Source organism: Sminthopsis crassicaudata, chromosome 3 (assembly GCF_048593235.1).
Source record: "Sminthopsis crassicaudata isolate SCR6 chromosome 3, ASM4859323v1, whole genome shotgun sequence".
NCBI lineage: Eukaryota > Metazoa > Chordata > Mammalia > Dasyuromorphia > Dasyuridae > Sminthopsis > Sminthopsis crassicaudata.
Window position 1 is genome coordinate 46,435,898 of NC_133619.1, and position 17,737 is coordinate 46,453,634.

The 17,737-nt window shown below is 37.9% G+C and overlaps 1 protein-coding gene across 1 annotated transcript; it reads right to left on the reverse strand.

The window, feature by feature from the left end:
- Window positions 1–464: 464 nt before the first annotated feature.
- On the reverse strand, window positions 465–8,653 carry LOC141564820 (uncharacterized). Its single transcript, XM_074307682.1, has 2 exons — window positions 8,336–8,653; window positions 465–1,483 (listed from the first exon to the last, which is right to left on the reverse strand). Exon 2 carries the CDS (start codon window positions 1,452–1,454, stop codon window positions 627–629), a length of 828 nt encoding a protein of 275 aa, XP_074163783.1. The 5' UTR covers window positions 1,455–1,483; window positions 8,336–8,653; the 3' UTR covers window positions 465–626.
- Between the last annotated feature and the right edge of the window lie 9,084 nt (window positions 8,654–17,737).

The window sequence follows — 17,737 nt, forward strand, 5'->3', positions numbered from 1 at the left end:
AAGGGATGGTTCCTCATGCTTCCTCTTCAGATGTGCCCTCTGTCCAGAAACCCCAAACTCTCTGACCCAGAAGCACAAACCAAGAGCATCCCCTCTTGGGTGTACCAGCACTCTGTACTGGCAGCCAATAGCATCCCAGCCCCTGCCTCTGCTCCCACCAGGGTGTGGTTCCTTCTTGTCAGGGCCACTTCCTCAGGTCCTCAGTGGCCCAGCTGTTGCCATCCTAAACAGCCCAGCTTCACTTATTCTCCAGGAGGCTCACAACTTCAACTTGATTTGACTGTGAGATAAAAGTTTCTGTGGTTTTTGCTGAAGCTCCAGCCAATACCTAGCCAGGCCAAAGGTCCCCACTTCTTGTTTCAGTGGATTTAGCCCAGTGATGATAGTTCAGACAGGTCCATCCTCAGTCCAATGGCTTTCTTCCCATCTTTGGGGCTGTCTGAAGGACCTCCATTCTACCCCAATTTTTTTTTTTATTTTAATGTCTAAATTTGATCAGCAGCATAATTTTGTCAAGCCTGTGGGCAAAATAGGCAGTGCTGTAAGTTAGCATATTTTTGATGATACTTCTAGACTCCTCCATTTAAAGAAAGAAACTTTTTAAAGAAACCCCAAAAGGGGCATTATTAGCCAGAATGGCCTCCCTGGGTTGTTTGGGAGGAATGGGAGTGGATGACAAAGACAGGGTTCACTTTACCCCTCCTCTTTTGAGTTGTAATGAGTTTGGCAAGGCGGGATAGGGTGGATTTTTGTTGTTTGGAGCATTCTCCTAGTATCATTTCTGAGTCATCTTTGTAGCTACACTCTGGAATAGTGCTGGAGTCAGGGTTGGAGATAGGCTGTACTTTAGGTCTTATATTAATGGCACTGGTTCTGACAGGGCTGGGGGGATTAGCATTTTCTGGACAAGACCATTCTTCTTGGAGCATTTCTGCAGCAAGTTTCTGAACACATTTTGGTGTACTGGTGTCCCGAGGGCGAAAGACAGGGTCCAGTGGGGTACTGTTGGAGAGAGGGCTAAGGGCAGTTTCCACTTTAGATCTTAGTTTCTTAAATGCACTGAATTTTTCAGGGTGGTTGGGACCGGCTTTTTCAGAGCATAATTCCTGAGGCCTGATGGTGGAGGTGAGGGCCTTGGGGACAGCCTTGGGTGAAGTTTCTGATTCATTTGTGAAAATAGGATGGACTTTGCTGTTCCTGTTTGGAGCTCTGTGTGTTGTTTCAGCACGGGATGCAGAACGAGGGGGTGGATTAAGCAAAATCAAAAGAAGAGCCAGGGCCTTAGGAGGAATGTCAAAGCCTAAATGTCTCATCCACCAAGGGCCCCCAGCGTTCCTCTCCTTCCTTGGTGAGCTCACACGAATATTGTCCCCCTGGCTCCTGAGGTCGGAGGGTTGCTGAATATTTTCCAAATACAAGGCAAAAATACGGTGACGGGGACCTGAGCGTCTCATTGCTTTTGCCTGTTGCTCCTCGACCAAGTCTGTGAATGAAGAAGGGACCATATGAGCAAAGGTGAAGGAATCAGGAATTGTGGGTAGCAAAGAGCAGCAGCTCTGAGATTATGATTGGCCAAGGAGTGATTCCTGGCCTTTGGTGGGCAACTGGACCTTTATCAATGTGCTCTTGCCTATGCTCTCCCTTATCACACACTTGGAGGAACCCCAAGAGACAACTTCATTACTTCCAATTTTTTCTGGTAAACCACTTATTTGTACAGAGTTGTTTGTATGGAATCACCACCTTATACTGGAAACTCCTTCAAACCAGGGCCCGGCTTGGGCAATTCTTGTTTCCCCCCACTGCTTACTATGGAGCTTGACCCACTCTAGATAAGAAATGTTTATTGACTGTGGCCTCTACTTATTCTTTCCCCTTTCTCTCTCCTAAACTCTCTGTACTCTGATTTCTCACATTCTCATTGGATTGAGTTTTACTAAGTGAAATGCAAAGTTACTATGATAACCTCCAAAGGACAAAAGTGAATGATCCCTTTTTGAATATAATTTCAATTAATTTAATATTGAGCCCAAGTTACATTTTAAAATTTTTCTTTTACATTTTTTTTAATGTAAAGATTTTTAAAGATGTTTGCTTTGTAGGTTCTTTCCCCATCCACAAATTAAGAAACCACATATGAAATTATCCAAAACATTTTCATAAATTTGTGAAAAAACATAGACCTCCCACCTTAATGAAAATAGAACACTGAAGAGAAATTATTTTAAAAATAGAGAGATTAAGAATAAAATGAGAATGCTTCAATCTGTATTCACACATAATCAGTCCTTCTCTGTGAATGAATAAGATTTTTTATCATAAGTCCTTTAGAGTAGTTGTACAAGATTTTGTGAGAACCATTAAAATCCTTTACTCCTGATCTCCCAAGAACCTTGCTATCATTTCATATACAGCATGTTTTGCTTTGTTCGTGGAGTACTTTTCAGGTTTTTTCCCCCCCATGGGAACATTCAGCTCATCATTTCCCAGAGAACAATGATATTCCAATAGATAAACACTTCAAAAATTGCTTTTACTATTACTATTGCTTTCCCCTCATTTATTCTCTCTCTCCTTTCACTCTCTCTTCAAACATGTTTTGCTATTGACCACTGACTCTCTTCTTTTATTACCCCTCTCCCATATTCTATTGCCCTCCCATTTTCCTGCAGGCTAAGATAGATTTCCATACACCTATTGAGTATTTATGATGTCTCTTATTTGAGCCACTTCTGATGAGAGTAATGTTCTCTCAATCTCTCCTCTCCTTCTTCAATGAAAAAGCCTTTTTTTTTTCTTTTTCTTATGGCACATAATTTGTAGCACTCCACTTTTTCCTTTCCCTTTTCCCAGTACATTCCTGTCTCACTCCCTGTCATCATTTTTAAAAAAAGATATTATTCCTTCATACTTCACGCACATTCGTTATCCCCTGGCCATGTATATTCCGTCTAACAGCCAGAATATTGGGAATGTCCTAAGGAGTTACAAGTATCATTCTTCTATGTCGGGATACAAACATATACAGGTTAAACCACGGCCAGGGATATTCATCCTGCCTCAATCTCTCTTGAGCTCTTTCCCCCAATTCCCATGTAATATCTAATGGACATTTTGAACCAGATGGCCAATTGCACTGGATCCTCAAGATGTCCAAAACAGAATCTGTTCTTTTTCTCCTACCCTCTGTTCTCTTCTGAAATTCCCTTTTTTGTCACCCAGGTTTGCAGGCTCAGTCATCCACTACTCTTCCCTTAGCTCAGCCCACATGTCTTCCAACGACTTAGTCATCTTTTAATTCCTTACTAGGTGACATTTTTACTATAGTAGTTTTTTGGTTTGTTTTTTGTTTTTGTTTTTTCCCTTCTTTTCTCCCATAGATATCAGCCTGGTGACCGTGTACACCTCTGTCCTAAACTCTTCTGATAGCCTCATTGTTCCATTAGGATTATGCCTTCTGACATTTTTTATATACTCTGTATTTACTTGGCATATTCTAGTTTGTGTACTTCTGGCCCTCTCTCTTAAGATGAATTTGGGGGGAGGTGTCTTATTGAATACAGTGACTGACATAAGAATAATCATTGCTATTTATTTAGTGATTGACCCTCAGCCTGAGGAAATAATTTGGTTTCTTTGCACCATGATGAATTCCAGGAATTTCCTGAGGAAAAATACTGTCATCAGTATACTGAGGACTCTGCTTCCAACATCCCATCTTCCCAGCTAAAGGAGTATCAAGCAGCTCAAAAAAGACTTAATCTCTCATTGGACACAAGTCAGTTATTGCTTTTCATTGTCCAATACGTTTTGATAAAAAATGATCCATTTCTAGAGGTCCCTTTCCCTGTTTCCTCCTTTTCCCATTCCATCTCTCCCCTCTCCTCCCCATTAAAAGTAATCCAAAGTCAGCAACTGAGAAATTCCTTTTAACAACTATGGAAGAAATAGAGGTTGAAACTTTGTAGGCAAATTGTCAGTATAAAGAAGAATTTTTAAATTTCGAAAAATAAAGAAGAAAGCTTTAAAGCTCAAAAACAAGGGCACAAAATTTCTGAAAATTCTAATATTCTTTGAATTGACAATATCCTACATACTAGTCAGGCCTACAGTCCACGGGTTCCCATCCCTGCTTCTTCTTTCCCCTTAACATTTACTCATAGTCTTTTACTCAAATCCACAAGATCTAAGGGGACAAAGTAGTAACTACAATGTGGGCCTGAAGGGCAAGATTGAGCAACTTGAAAGCCCTAACCTTGAAAGCTTCTACCCTGGAATAGCCTTTCTTAACCCTTTCAGTGCCTTGAAACATACCAGCTCTAAGAAGAAATGACAGATTGGCTACCCAAGCACAGGGAGAAAAGGATTTTCCATACCTACCTGGGATATCTACAAGTAGGATAAACAATCTTTTCCACCCCCCCTTCCAATTAAAACAAGCAATGGAATATATATTCCTTTTGAGATTTGCAGAGAACTTTTTCTATGAATTTAAAATATGGTTTGGAGTTTTGTGGGATAGGTAGGCTCCAGTACTTGTCTGAAGGTTAATTGTCAGAAAAAAAGTTAAAATCTTTGATACTGCTCTGCCTCATCTCATCTCTAGCTAAGGGGATCCCCACATCTCTCATGGCATGATAAGATATAAGGGGCTTAAATCTGTGATTTATGTAATGATTGTTACTCACATCTTTTAAAGAAAGTCATAAAGGTTATGGGGTTGACTTGAAATCAATTCTTTGGGGGTTCGATTCCTTCCTTTCTCATTTAGGCTTTAATGAACACAGGTTGCTCAAATGTATGAAAACTTGAATCCCCCCAATGGGGGGCTATTGCTCTAAATGAAGACCTGGAGGCAGTCTCAGGGTCACATCAGGGAGAGAGAGAGCAAACCTCTCCCTTGTGCCACCTGCACTGCACTCCATAGCCTTTCCCCCTATACATCTCCTTTGATCCTTACATCAACCCTGTGAGGAAACAGAGGCAAATGGGAAATGGTTTGCCTCAGGGACACTGAGTTTGAAACGCAGTCATCCAGACTCCCAGGCCCACATCATTCTTAAGAACCGAGGAGCTTCTTCAGATTAACAACAAACAAAAAGCCATTTTCTTTGTGGTGAGTCTCAGATGGTTTGAGTAATCTCCTCAGAGTCTATAGAAGAGTTGTCTCCCTTAAGTTCTCCCATGTATCCCAGCTGCTCCCCCAATGAGGACAGACCACAAGCATCTTGTCCAGCTCCTATTGCTGTCACAAGCAATGTCTCTCTCATTCATCTCTACTCCCAGTGGCTTCCTACAAACATACATACTTTCCCCCAATACAAACTCCCTCACTCTTCTTCCTACACATATTCGGCTGTCCCCACTCCAGAATAGTGAGTATCATGGAGTCTCTTACCTGAAAGAGCTTCTCCGAGATGCAAAACCCAAGGCAGCCCCTTAGGTGGTGAAGTTTGAGGTGATACCTCTCTGTCCCTCTGTCTGTCTCTGTCTCTCCCTTTCTCTCTCTTTCCCACTCTCTTTCTCTCTCTCCTCTTTCCCTCCCTCTCTCCTCTCTTGCTCTTTCTATCCCTCTCTCTCTCCCTTTCCCTCTCCCTCTCTCTCCCTTTTTCCACACTCTCTCACAACCTTTCTCAGTTTTCTCTCACACTTTTTATTCACTGTTTCTCTCTCCCCACTCTCTCTTTCCCTCACCCTCTCTTTCCCTCACTCTCTCTCCTCTCTTAACTCTATTTTCTACACCGCACTCTCTCCTCTCCCTCTCCTCTCCCTTTCCTCCTCCTCACTCTCTCCCTCTCCTCCGCCTCTCTCCTCTCTATCTATCCCTGTCTCCTGTCTGGGCTCTGGTGCTCTCTCTCTCCGCTCAATCTCTCACTCTCACACTCTCTATCTCACCTGCTCTCTCTCTCGCACAGAGCATGGCTCTTGGGCCTCCTGGTCTTTTATCCCCATAATGCTTTGTGAGGTCATCATGACATCACATACCATTTTCCTATGATATCATTTCCCTCCCTCCAATCAGCTCTCTCATTGCAGATAGGATTCTTCATGCAGAGACAGGAAGCTTGTTCCTGACTTACTTTCCTGAACCCAAGCCCCTGAGCCTTCATTGGGTTTCAAACGATTTCCCACTAATTCTCAATAAACAGTTTTGCCATTTTCCCCCTAGCGTGCATCTTTACCAAACATGAGAAACATCGCCGACTCTGAAATTTTCAAATTCTAGTCTGAGTATCCATTAGGAAGAAAATACATTTCTTCCTAATAGATAGATAGATAGATAAGGGGAATTTAATAGTTTGAATGTAAAATTTTTCACATCAGCTTTTTTTTCTTTCCCTCTATGGTTCATGTCCAATCAAGGAGAGATAATGTGGCTTTTTTATTGATAGGGCAAAGAATTTTTCATCTTCCCCCTCTTCTTCTTAACACTCCTTACCTCCATCCACACCTTTTTCTCAAACATCATTTTTGTTAGGATTCTTACAAGGTGCTAAGTCATTGGAATGGATATCATCCAATGGTTCAGTAGGATTGCTCTGATCCTACAAGGAGATGTTATGAGCCAGAACTTGAGACCAAGTATTTATGTACTCAAGTACTTAGTTCACACCTTTAAAGGAGTTCTCTCATTGGTTCACACATTAGAGTTCATGTCTTTAGAGACCACAGAAAAGGACAGGCCCACTCTCTGAGAGGAGATTCAGAGCCAGGATTCAGTGGCGAGATTCAGAATTCCTGGAGATTCACAAGTCCAGGAGATTCACAAGTCTAAAGAAACAGCCTGCTCATGGACTTCCAGGACATTCAGAAGTAGCATTGAGTTCCCAGAGATTCAGAAGGTAGAAGCCCACAATTCCATACTCTTGGAGGCCGAGTCTGATTCATTCCCATTTTGACATTTGTGCTGGCTGTAGATATTTGGACAAGAGCTCTCGGGAATCAAGGAGAGAGATAGGGCTCTAAGAAAGTGAAGTGGACACAGAAAAAGATTCAGGATTTGGAAGGGTACAATAAAGGATCCGGACTGTAACTCTTGGCTGCAAGAGGTGATTATTGGCACTTAACTGAAAGCAAGGCTGCCTCCAGAACCTCCCCAACAAATCCGAGCCCAGAGAACGATTACCATTTAAAGAACAGAAAATGACATGTTGGGGCCTAATTTGGGGCAGACAGGATCCTGAGTTCGGTGGAAAAAACCTCTGATCTGGATCCAATGGAAAAGTCTCTCTGCCCCAGAAATTAGGGTGAGTACAACTAGGAAACTTGGCTAAAGAGCTAATGTAGAATTTCAACTCAATGGGGCAGATGTTTAGAAAATAGCCTTCTGTTTCTGTTCAAGGAAAATGTTTAGAGAGCATTGTCAAGTTATAAAAAGCCAAGCACTGATTATAATTTTGAAGGAGATCGCAGAACTTTTAGAAACTGTGCTGGTCATATGCCCTTGTTTTTCTATGGAAAAAAATTGGATCTAGATGAATGGGAATTAGTAGGAGAGCAAGTAGGTGAACACTGCAATTCCAATCCAAAGTCTATTTCGAAAGATATACTTCATACATACAATTTAATTCAAGTGGCTTTACAAAGTGTTAGACTAAAGAAAAGGAAGAAAGAACAGGAGGAGGATCATCCAACTAAACTAGGTGAAAAGGATGAGTCAGGTAACAATGGAGTTAAGTACAATGCTGAGCAACAGGAGCATTTCCCATCTCCTCCTCCCTCAATTAACCCTTCATGGGTGGAGGAAGGAGGAGGAGGGGAAGAGGCAGTGACACAAACAGAATTGCCTGTGAAGCAGCCTATGACAAAATTAGAAAAAGCAATGGTTAAGGCTAAGGGAGAAGGACAGAATATATGGGATGTTATAGATGCATTCCCTGTGATGAGAGCTTGACTCCTCAGGTCAAAAACGGAGAAGATACACTCCTTCTGATGTGGATAAAATTAAGGATTTGAAGAAAGATATCACTCTTTATGGGGCCCCATCATCTTATGTTAAGATGTTACTAGATAATTTTTCTTATGAAATCCTAACCCCTAATGATTGGAAATCCATAGCTAGGACATGTTTAGAACTTAGACAAACTTGTTGTGGCTTTTGGAGTATCATGAATTATGTAGGATTCAAGTCAGTGCAATAGGGAAACAGGAGTTAATACACAATTGACTTTTGTCCAACTAGCAAGTGAAGGTCAGTATGGAGAGAATAGATCCAGTGACTTCCCACAAACATACATATCTCCCCCCCGCCCCAAATACAAACTCCCTCATTCCTTCTCCTAGACATATTCGGCTGTCCCCCCTCCAGAATAGTGAGTATGATGGAGTCTCTTACCTGAAAGAGCTTCTCCGAGATGCAAAACCCAAGGCAGTCCCTTAGGTGGTGAAGTATGAGGTGATACCTCTCTGTCCCTCTCTCCTCTCTATCTATCGCTCTCTCCTCTCCTCCGCCTCTCTCCTCTCCTCCGTCTCTCTCCTCTCCTCTGCCTCTCTCCTCTCCTCCGCCTCTCTCCTCTCCTCCGCCTCTCTCCTCTCCTCCGCCTCTCTCTTCTCTATCTATCGCTGTCTCTTGTTTGGGCTCTGGCGCTCTCTATCTCCGCTCAATATCGCACTCTCACACTCTCTATCTCGCCTGCTCTCTCTCCCGCACAGAACACGGCTCTTGGGACTCCTGGTCTTTTATCCCCATAATGCTTTGTGAGGTCATCATGACATCACATACCATTTTCCTATGATATCATTTCCTTCCCTCCAATCAGCTCTCTCATTGCAGATAGGATTCTTCATGCAGAGACAGGAAGCTTGTTCCTGACTTACTTAACTGAACCCAAGCCCCTGAGCCTTCATTGGGTTTCAAACGATTTCCCACTAATTCTCAATAAACAGTTTTGCCATTTTCCCCCTAGCGTGCATCTTTACCAAACATGAGAAACATCGCCGACTCTGAAATTGTAAAATTCTAGTCTGAGTATCCATTAGGAAGAAAATACATTTCTTCCTAATAGATAGATAGATAGATAGATAAGGGGAATTTAATATGTTTGAATGTAAAATTTTTCAATTCTTTTTTTTTTTTTTTCCCCTCTATGGTTCATGTCCAATCAAGGAGAGATAATATGGCTTTTTTATTGATAGAGCAAAGAAATTTCCCATCTTCCTCCTCTTCTTCTTAACTTCTTTAACACTCCTTACCTCCATCCACACCTTTTTCTCAAACATCCTTTTGTTAGGATTCTTACAAGGTGCTAAGTCATTGGAATGGATATCATCCAATGGTTCAGTAGGATTGCTCTGATCCTACAAGGAGATGTTATGAGCCAGAACTTGAGACCAAGCATTTATGTACTCATGTACTTAGTTCACACCTTTAAAGGCTTTAAAGCCGTCTGTGCTGGCCTCTCTTCTTCCTCCCCTGGGAACTGACCTTTTCTGCTGAAACTCCAGACTCCAGATTCTCTTCAGCTGGTAAGTCGTGCTTCCAGTCTTGTTGTATCTATCAGTCCTGGGCTTTTTCTGAAGCTGATTTATTTAATTGGTTGTGAGGGAGTGAGGACGTTCACAGAGTCGTGTGTTTCTTCTCTGCCATCTTGGCTCCGCCCTCCTTATTCTATATAATTCTCTATCTTACTGACAATTGTTCAGTTTTACATTTATTCAGAGCAATGAGCAGCTGCTTAAAGACAATTAAGAGACGGAAAAACATAACAAGTGACAAATGAATTTTTCCATTCTTTCATTATTTATTACTGAAATAAACAGTTTCTCTTCATTGAAATCAATAGCATTTGTAATTAAGCTGTATTCTCCTAAACACATGCAGTACTGGCTAAATTTCTTCTATTGATGGTCTTCATCTAATTATTCCTGAGGATTTCTGAGATTCTGTCTATGAAGCTTCAGGTTTTCTAACAAGAATGAATGTTTACCTAAATCCTTAAATATTGACAGCTAAATGTCAATTGCCAAATCTTGAAGGGGAACATGTCATCTATTTCCTTCCTTTCCCTAGTTCCATTTGTTTCCCAAAGTTGCCACTTTGTAAAAAATGGTTTAATTTTGAAATGAAGGACTAACTTAAGCTTTATTATTATAATAACAACCAATATTAAAGTTGCTAGAAGTTAAACAAGAGAAACAAGAAGGTAACTATTGTAAAGGATTGCATGGCAAGAATGGCAGGACAACTGAACCAAAGTAAAGACTAGATTCCTGTATCATACATAGAAATAATCTGTTTAGGATTATCTGGAAATTTTTTTGTTGTTTTTTATTGTTTGTCTGATTTAGAGTTTTTTTGTGTTTTTTTTTTCTTTATGTGTATGTATGTATGTGTATGTGTATGTGTGTTTATCTTAAGAAATATGGCCCCAGACTTAATAAGCTCTTGAAACTTGAATTTTTTCCATGGAAATAATTAGTTTCAAAAGGAGATAGAAAGGTAAGAGAGGAGACATTGTTTAGGAGGCCAAAGAATTGCCTAAAGAACAAAAAACAGGTCAAGACAAATAAGAAATGAAAAAAGAAATAAAATACAAAATGCTAATTAGACTAGCAAAAAGATTTCAGAGAAATACATTCACTGAACCTTGAAGTGGGCATTTATTAAACAATACTCATGTGATGATAATGATGATAAACAACAACACAGGTCAATATAAAAAGCAATATGGCTGTGGATACAAATAGATCAAAAAGTGTTATCAGATTCAGGAAGATCTGTATTTCAGTTCCAGTTCTGGCACATAAGGGGTATTTGACCCTGTCCATTTTTACATGAAAATTTCCCTTGAGATTTCTAAAAATCTTAAAGTCATGTAACTTCTCAGTATTATAGACAACTTTCTAAGAGTATAACTTCCAGAGAATATGCTATTCTAAATTTGTAGAAGTTTCTGCACCTGGGAAGTTCTTATAACAATGAAATTGTGGGTTTAGCAATTCTATTTTCACTTGTTCTATTTATGGAAATTTTGTTTATATATTTGCTTAACCATATGTATGTTATTTATGTAGGAAAACCTGAAGCATAAAGATTCAGATACATACATACATACGTATGTATATATAAAGAGATAGAGAGAGAGATATAGATATAAAGACATATAGATATAGATATATGTGCATATATATGCATGTTTATGTTTCTAGATAGATAGATGATAGATAGATAGAGAGTGGAATATAGAGTAGTTTGAGCAAAGTGAATACGAAGATATTGTTTCTGTCTCAGTAAATCATGAGTTCAAATTTAGCCTAAAATTTAACTGTGAAATCCTGGGAAAGAAACTTAATCGTTTTTGCCTCTGGTCCTTCATATATAAAATGAGGTGGAGAAAGTAACCTTTCCTAGGACAATGCAGGTCATAGTTTGGGGAAGAAAAAAAAAAAGGTTTCTAAGACATTAGGGTGCTATGGGTACATGATTAAAAGTGGATACTACATCAAATCTATATTTACTATTTAATTAATTATACCAATTTATCTTAAGAAGTCATGCTATATATAATATCAGGATAATTATATTTTCTCCTATTGTGTTTAAATCCCACCACCACAAGAGTAAATTGCTCTTTTCTGATATGAAGTATGAACTTCATTAAAGAACTTAATTGTTTCAATAGATGACCAGCTGCCTTTATATAACATAAATTACTTTTGTTGTTCAGTCATTCTTGCTATTACTGTGTACAATGTATTCCTGGTTCTGCTTATTTTGCTCAGCATTAATTCATATAAATCCTTCCAGGCCTTTCTAAAATTAGCTTGTTCCTCATTTTTTAAAGAAAAATACTATTCAGTTACTTACATATATCATACCTTATTCAGCCATTCCCCAATTGATGGGCATCTACTCATTTTCCAATTTTTTACCACCACAAAAAGAGCTGCTACAAACATTTTTGCACATATGTGTCCTTTTCCCTCTGCTGTGATTTCCTTGGGATATAGACTCGGTGATGGTACTGCTGGGTCAAAGGATATGCACACTTTTGCATAATTCCAAATTTTTCTCCAAAATGGTTGGATCATGTCACAACTCCACCAATAATGCATTAGTGTCCCAGTTTTCCCACATAAACTACAACATTTATCATGATCTTTTCCTGTCATCTTAGCCAATCTGAGAGTTATAAGATGGTACTCAGAGTTGTTATAATTTGCATTTCTCTAGACAATAGTGATTTGGAGAATTTTTTTTTCATATGATTATAAATGACATTTTTTCATATGATTTTCATTACCTGAAAATTGTTCATATCCATTTATCAACTGCGGAATGACTTGTATTCTTAAAAAATTGATGTAGTTCTTTATATATTTTAGAAATGAAGCTTTTATCATAAACACTGGCTGTAAAATTTTTTTCCCAGCTTCAGCTTTGTACTTCTCTTTTAATCTTCATTGTGTTGGTTTTGTTTGTGCAAAAACTTTAATTAATGTAATCAAATTTCATAATATTCTGTAATTCTTCATGGGTCATATATTCCTTTCTTCTACAAAGTTCTGAAAGATAAACTAACTCTTGATCTCCTAATTTGTGTATGGTATCTCTTTTATCCAAATCACATAACTATTTTGCACTTATTTTGGTATGAGGTGAGCATTTGATCTTCTAGTGAATAGATTGAATTAATTTAGCTATGTAAGTGTTTCCTGATATGTTCTTGCTGTCCAAGGAACTCTCAAAAGTCTTTTCTAGCTTCACAAATTGAAAGCATCTGTTTTCTGTGGCACTCAACTTTCCTGATGTTCCAATTCTCAGTTATAAATTGCTTTTGGAAAACAAACAAACAAAACATAGTTTGGATTATACAGACCTTGGTCAGCAAAGGAGTATCTGTGCTTTTTAGTACACTGTTCTTATTTGCCTTAGTCCTTTCCAAGGACTAAGCATTTTTGTTTTTGTTTTTTTGTCTCCTTACCCCTCAGGGATGCAGTTATCTACAGTGATCTTTAATCCTAAGAATGTAAATTCTAATGTTACTTCCATATCCTCTCCACCCATTTGCCAGGAAGTGATGGGATTAGCTCACAAGTCCTTAACTATTTTTTGTTTGTTTGTTTGTTTTGATGTTAAGTTTTAAGGCAGCTTTTGCATTCTACTCTTTCAACCTCATCAAGAGACTTCTTAATTGCTCTTCATTTTTTGCCATTGGAGTGGAAACATCTGCACAATTTGAGGTTTTTATTTCTCCCAGGAACTTCAATCCTGATTCCCATTTCACATAATATACTCTGCATATAAGTTAAACACATAAGGTGACAATATACAGTCTTGTCTTAGTCTTTTTCCAATTCTAAATCATTTTGTTATTCCAAATCTAACTGTGACTTCTTTGCCCACACACAGGTTCCTTGAGAAACCAGTCAGATGCTTTGTTACTACCATCTCTTTGAGGATATGTAATATATTTTTTTAAATATTTTTTTATTATATATATATTTTTATAATATTATCCCTTGTGTTCATTTTTCCAAATTATCCCCCCCCTCCCTCTATTCCCTCCCCCCGATGACAGGCAATCCCATACATTTTACATGTGTTACAGTATAGTCTAGGTACAATACATGTGTGTAAATACCATTTTCTTGTTGCACAATAAACTTTAGATTCCGAAGGTACATGCAACCTGGGCAGACAGATATTAGTGCTAACAATTTACATTCACTTCCCAGTGTTTCTTCTCTGGGTGTAGCTACCTCTGTCCATCATTGATCAACTGGAAGTGAGTTGGCTTTTCTTTATGTTGAAGATTTCCACTTCCATCCGAATACATCCTCATACAGTATTGTTGTTGAAGTGTATAGTGATCTTCTGGTTCTGCTCATTTCACTCAGCATCAGTTGATGTAAGTCTCTCCAAGCCTCTCTGTATTCCTCCTGTTGGTCATTTCTTACCGAGCAATAATATTCCATAACCTTCATATACCACAATTTACCCAACCATTCTCCAACTGATGGACATCCATTCATCTTCCAGTTTCTAGCTACAACAAAAAGAGCTGCCACAAACATTTTGGCACATATATGTCTCTTTCCGCTCTTTAGTATTTCTTTGGGATATAAGCCCAGTAGTAGCACTGCTGGGTCAAAGGGTATGCACAGTTTGATAGCTTTTTGGGCATAGTTCCAAATTGCTCTCCAGAATAGCTGGATTCTTTCACAACTCCACCAACAATGCATTAGTGTCCCAGTTTTCCAACATCCTCTCCAACATTCATCATTATTTGTTCCTGTCATCTTAGCCAATCTGACAGGTGTGTAGTGGTATCTCAGAGTTGTCTTAATTTGCATTTCTCTGATCAGTAGTGATTTGGAACACTCTTTCATGTGAGTGGATATAGTTTCAGTTTCTTCCTCTGAGAATTGTCTGTTCATATCCTTTGACCATTTATCAATTGGAGAATGGTTCGGTTTCTTATAAATTATGGTCAGTTCTCTATATATTTTGGAAATGAGACCTTTGTCAACTTTTGCTTTTAAAAATATTTTCCCAATTTGTTACTTCCCTTCTAATCTTGTTTGCATTAGTATTATGTGTACAGAAACTTTTAAGTTTGATGTAATCGAAATCTTCTATTTTGTGATCAATAATGATCTCTAGTTCTCCTCTGGTCATAAATTCCTTCCTCCTCCACAGTTCTGATAGGTAGATTATCTTCTGTTCCTCTAATCTATTTATTATCTCCCTCTTTATGCCTAAATCATGGACCCATTTTGATCTTATCTTGGTATATGGTGTTAAGTGTGGATCCATATCTAATTTCTGCCATACTAATTTCCAGTTTTCCCAACAGTTTTTTCCAAATAATGGATTTTTGTCCCTAATGTTGGTTTCTTTGGGTTTGTCAAAGATTAGATTGCTATAGATGTACCCTTTTTTGTCCTTTGTATCTAATCTGTTCCACTGATCTACCGGTCTATTTCTTAGCCAATACCAAATGGTTTTGGTGACTGCTGCTATATAATATAGCTTTAGATCAGGTACACTTAGACCACCTTCCTCTGAGTTTTTTATCATTAGTTCCCTTGTAATTCTCTACCTTTTATTCTTCCATATGAATTTTGTTATTTTTTCTAGGTCATTGAAATAGTTTCTTGGGAGTCTGATTGGTATAGCACTAAATAAATGGATTAGTTTGGGGAGTATTGTCATCTTTATTATATTCACTCGGCCTATCCAAGAGCACTGAATGTCTTTCCAATTATTTAAATCTGACTTTATATTTTGTGGCAAGTGTTTTGTAATTTTTCTCATATAATTCCTGACTTTTCTTTGGTAGATGGATTCCCAAATACTTTATACTCTCAACATTTGTTTGGAATGGAATTTCTCTTTGTATCTCTTGCTGTTGCATTTTGTTAGTGATATATAAAAATGCCAAGGATTTATGTGGATTTATTTTGTATCCTGCCACTTTGCTGAAATTTTGAATTATTTCTAGTAGCTTTTTAGCAGAGTCTTTGGGGTTCTCTAAGTATACCATCATGTCATCTGGAAAAAGTGATAGTTTGATTTCCTCATATCCTACTCTAATTCCTTGAATCTCTTTCTCGGCTCTTATTGCCGAGGCTAGCGTTTCTAGTACTATATTGAATAGTAATGGTGATAGTGGGCAACCTTGTTTCACTCCTGATCTTACTGGGAAAGGTTGTAGTTTATTTCTATTGCATATTATGCTTACTGACGGTCTTAAATATATGCTCCTGATTATTCTAAGGAATAGTCCATTTATTCCTATACTCTCAAGAGTTTTTAGTAGGAATGGATGTTGGATTTTGTCAAATGCTTTTTCTGCATCTATTGAGATGATCATATGGTTCTTATTAATTTGATTATTAATATGGTCAATTATATTAATAGTTTTCCTAATATTAAACCAGCCCTGCATTCCTGGAATAAATCCTACTTGATCATAGTGTATTATCCTGGAGATGATTTTCTGAAGTCTTTTTGCTAATATCTTATTTAAGATTTTAGCATCAATATTCATTAAGGAAATTGGTCTATAATTTTCTTTCTCAGTTTTCGATCGACCTGGTTTAGGTATCAGTACCATGTCTGTGTCATAAAAGGAGTTTGGTAGGACTCCTTCATCCCCTATTTTTTCAAATAATTTATATAACATTGGGGCTAATTTTTCTTTAAATGTTTGGTAGAATTCACATGTGAATCCATCTGGTCTTGGGGATTTTTTCCTGGGGAGTTGATTAATAGCTTGTTCTATTTCTTTTTCTGAAATGGGACTATTTAAGCAATTTATTTCCTCCTCTGTTAATCTAGGGAGCCTATATTTTTGGAGGAAATCATCCATTTCACTTAAGTTATCAAATTTATTGGCATAAAGTTGGGCAAAGTAACTCCTTATTTCTCTAATTTCCTCTTCATTGGTGGAAAGATCCCCCTTTTCATTTGTAAGACTAACAATTTGATTTTCCTCTTTCTTTTTTCTGATCAGATTTACGAAAGTTTTATCTATTTTATTGGCTTTTTCATAAAACCAACTCTTGGTTTTATTTATTAATTCAATAGTTTTTTTTACTTTCAATATTATTGATTTCTCCTTTTAATTTTTGTATTTCAAGTTTAATATTTGGTTGGGGGTTTCTTTTTCTAGCCTTTTAAGTTGTAAGCCCAATTCGTTAATCTTCTCTTTCTCTATTTTCTTCAAATAAGCCTCTAAAGATATAAAATTTCCCCTTATTACTGCTTTAGATGCATCCCAATGATTTTGGTATGATGTCTCATCATTGTCATTATCTTGGGTGAAATTATTGTTTCTATAATTTGCTCTTTCACCCAGTCATTCTTTAAGATGAGATTATTCAGTTTCCAATTACTTTTTGGTCTATTTACCCCTAACTTTTTACTGAATGTAGCTTTTATTGCATTGTGATCTGAGAAGAAGGCATTTATTATTTCTGCCTTCCTACATTTAATTTTGAGATCTTTATGTCCTAATATATGGTCTATTTTTGTATAGGATCCATGAACTGCTGAGAAGAAAGTATATTCCTTTCTATTGCCATTCAGTTTTCTCCAAAGGTCTATCATACCTAGTTTTTCTAATGTTCTATTTACTTTTTAAATTTCTTTCTTGTTTGTTTTGTGGTTTGATTTGTCTAAATCTGAGAGTGCAAGGTTCAGATCTCCCACTATTATAGTTTTACTGTCTATTTCTTCTTGCAATTCTCTTAAATTTTCCTTTAGAAAGTTAGATGCTATACCACTTGGTGCATATATGTTTAGTATTGATATGGCTTCATTATTTATGCTACCTTTCAGCAGGATATAGTTTCCTTCCTTATCTTTTTTAACGAGATCTACTTCTGCTTTTGCTTGATCTGAGATAAGGATAGCTACCCCTGCTTTTTTTGCTTTACCTGAAGCATAATAAGCTCTGTTCCAACCTTTTACCTTTATTCTGTATGTATCTCCCTGCTTTAAGTGTGTTTCCTGTAGGCAACATATTGTAGGGTTCTGCTTTTTGATCCAATCTGCTATCCGTCTCCGTTTGATGGGATCGTTCATCCCATTTACATTTACAGTTAAATTTACTAATTCTATATTTCCTGCCATCATATTATGCCCAGATTATGCTTTTTCCCTTGACCCCCTGATTCCCCTCCCCAATATTTAATTTACAGACCCCCCTTGTGATGCGCAACCCTCCCCCCTTTTTTTTTTTTTTAGTATCCCTCCCCACTCCCTCCAAGTCCCTTCACTTATTCTCCT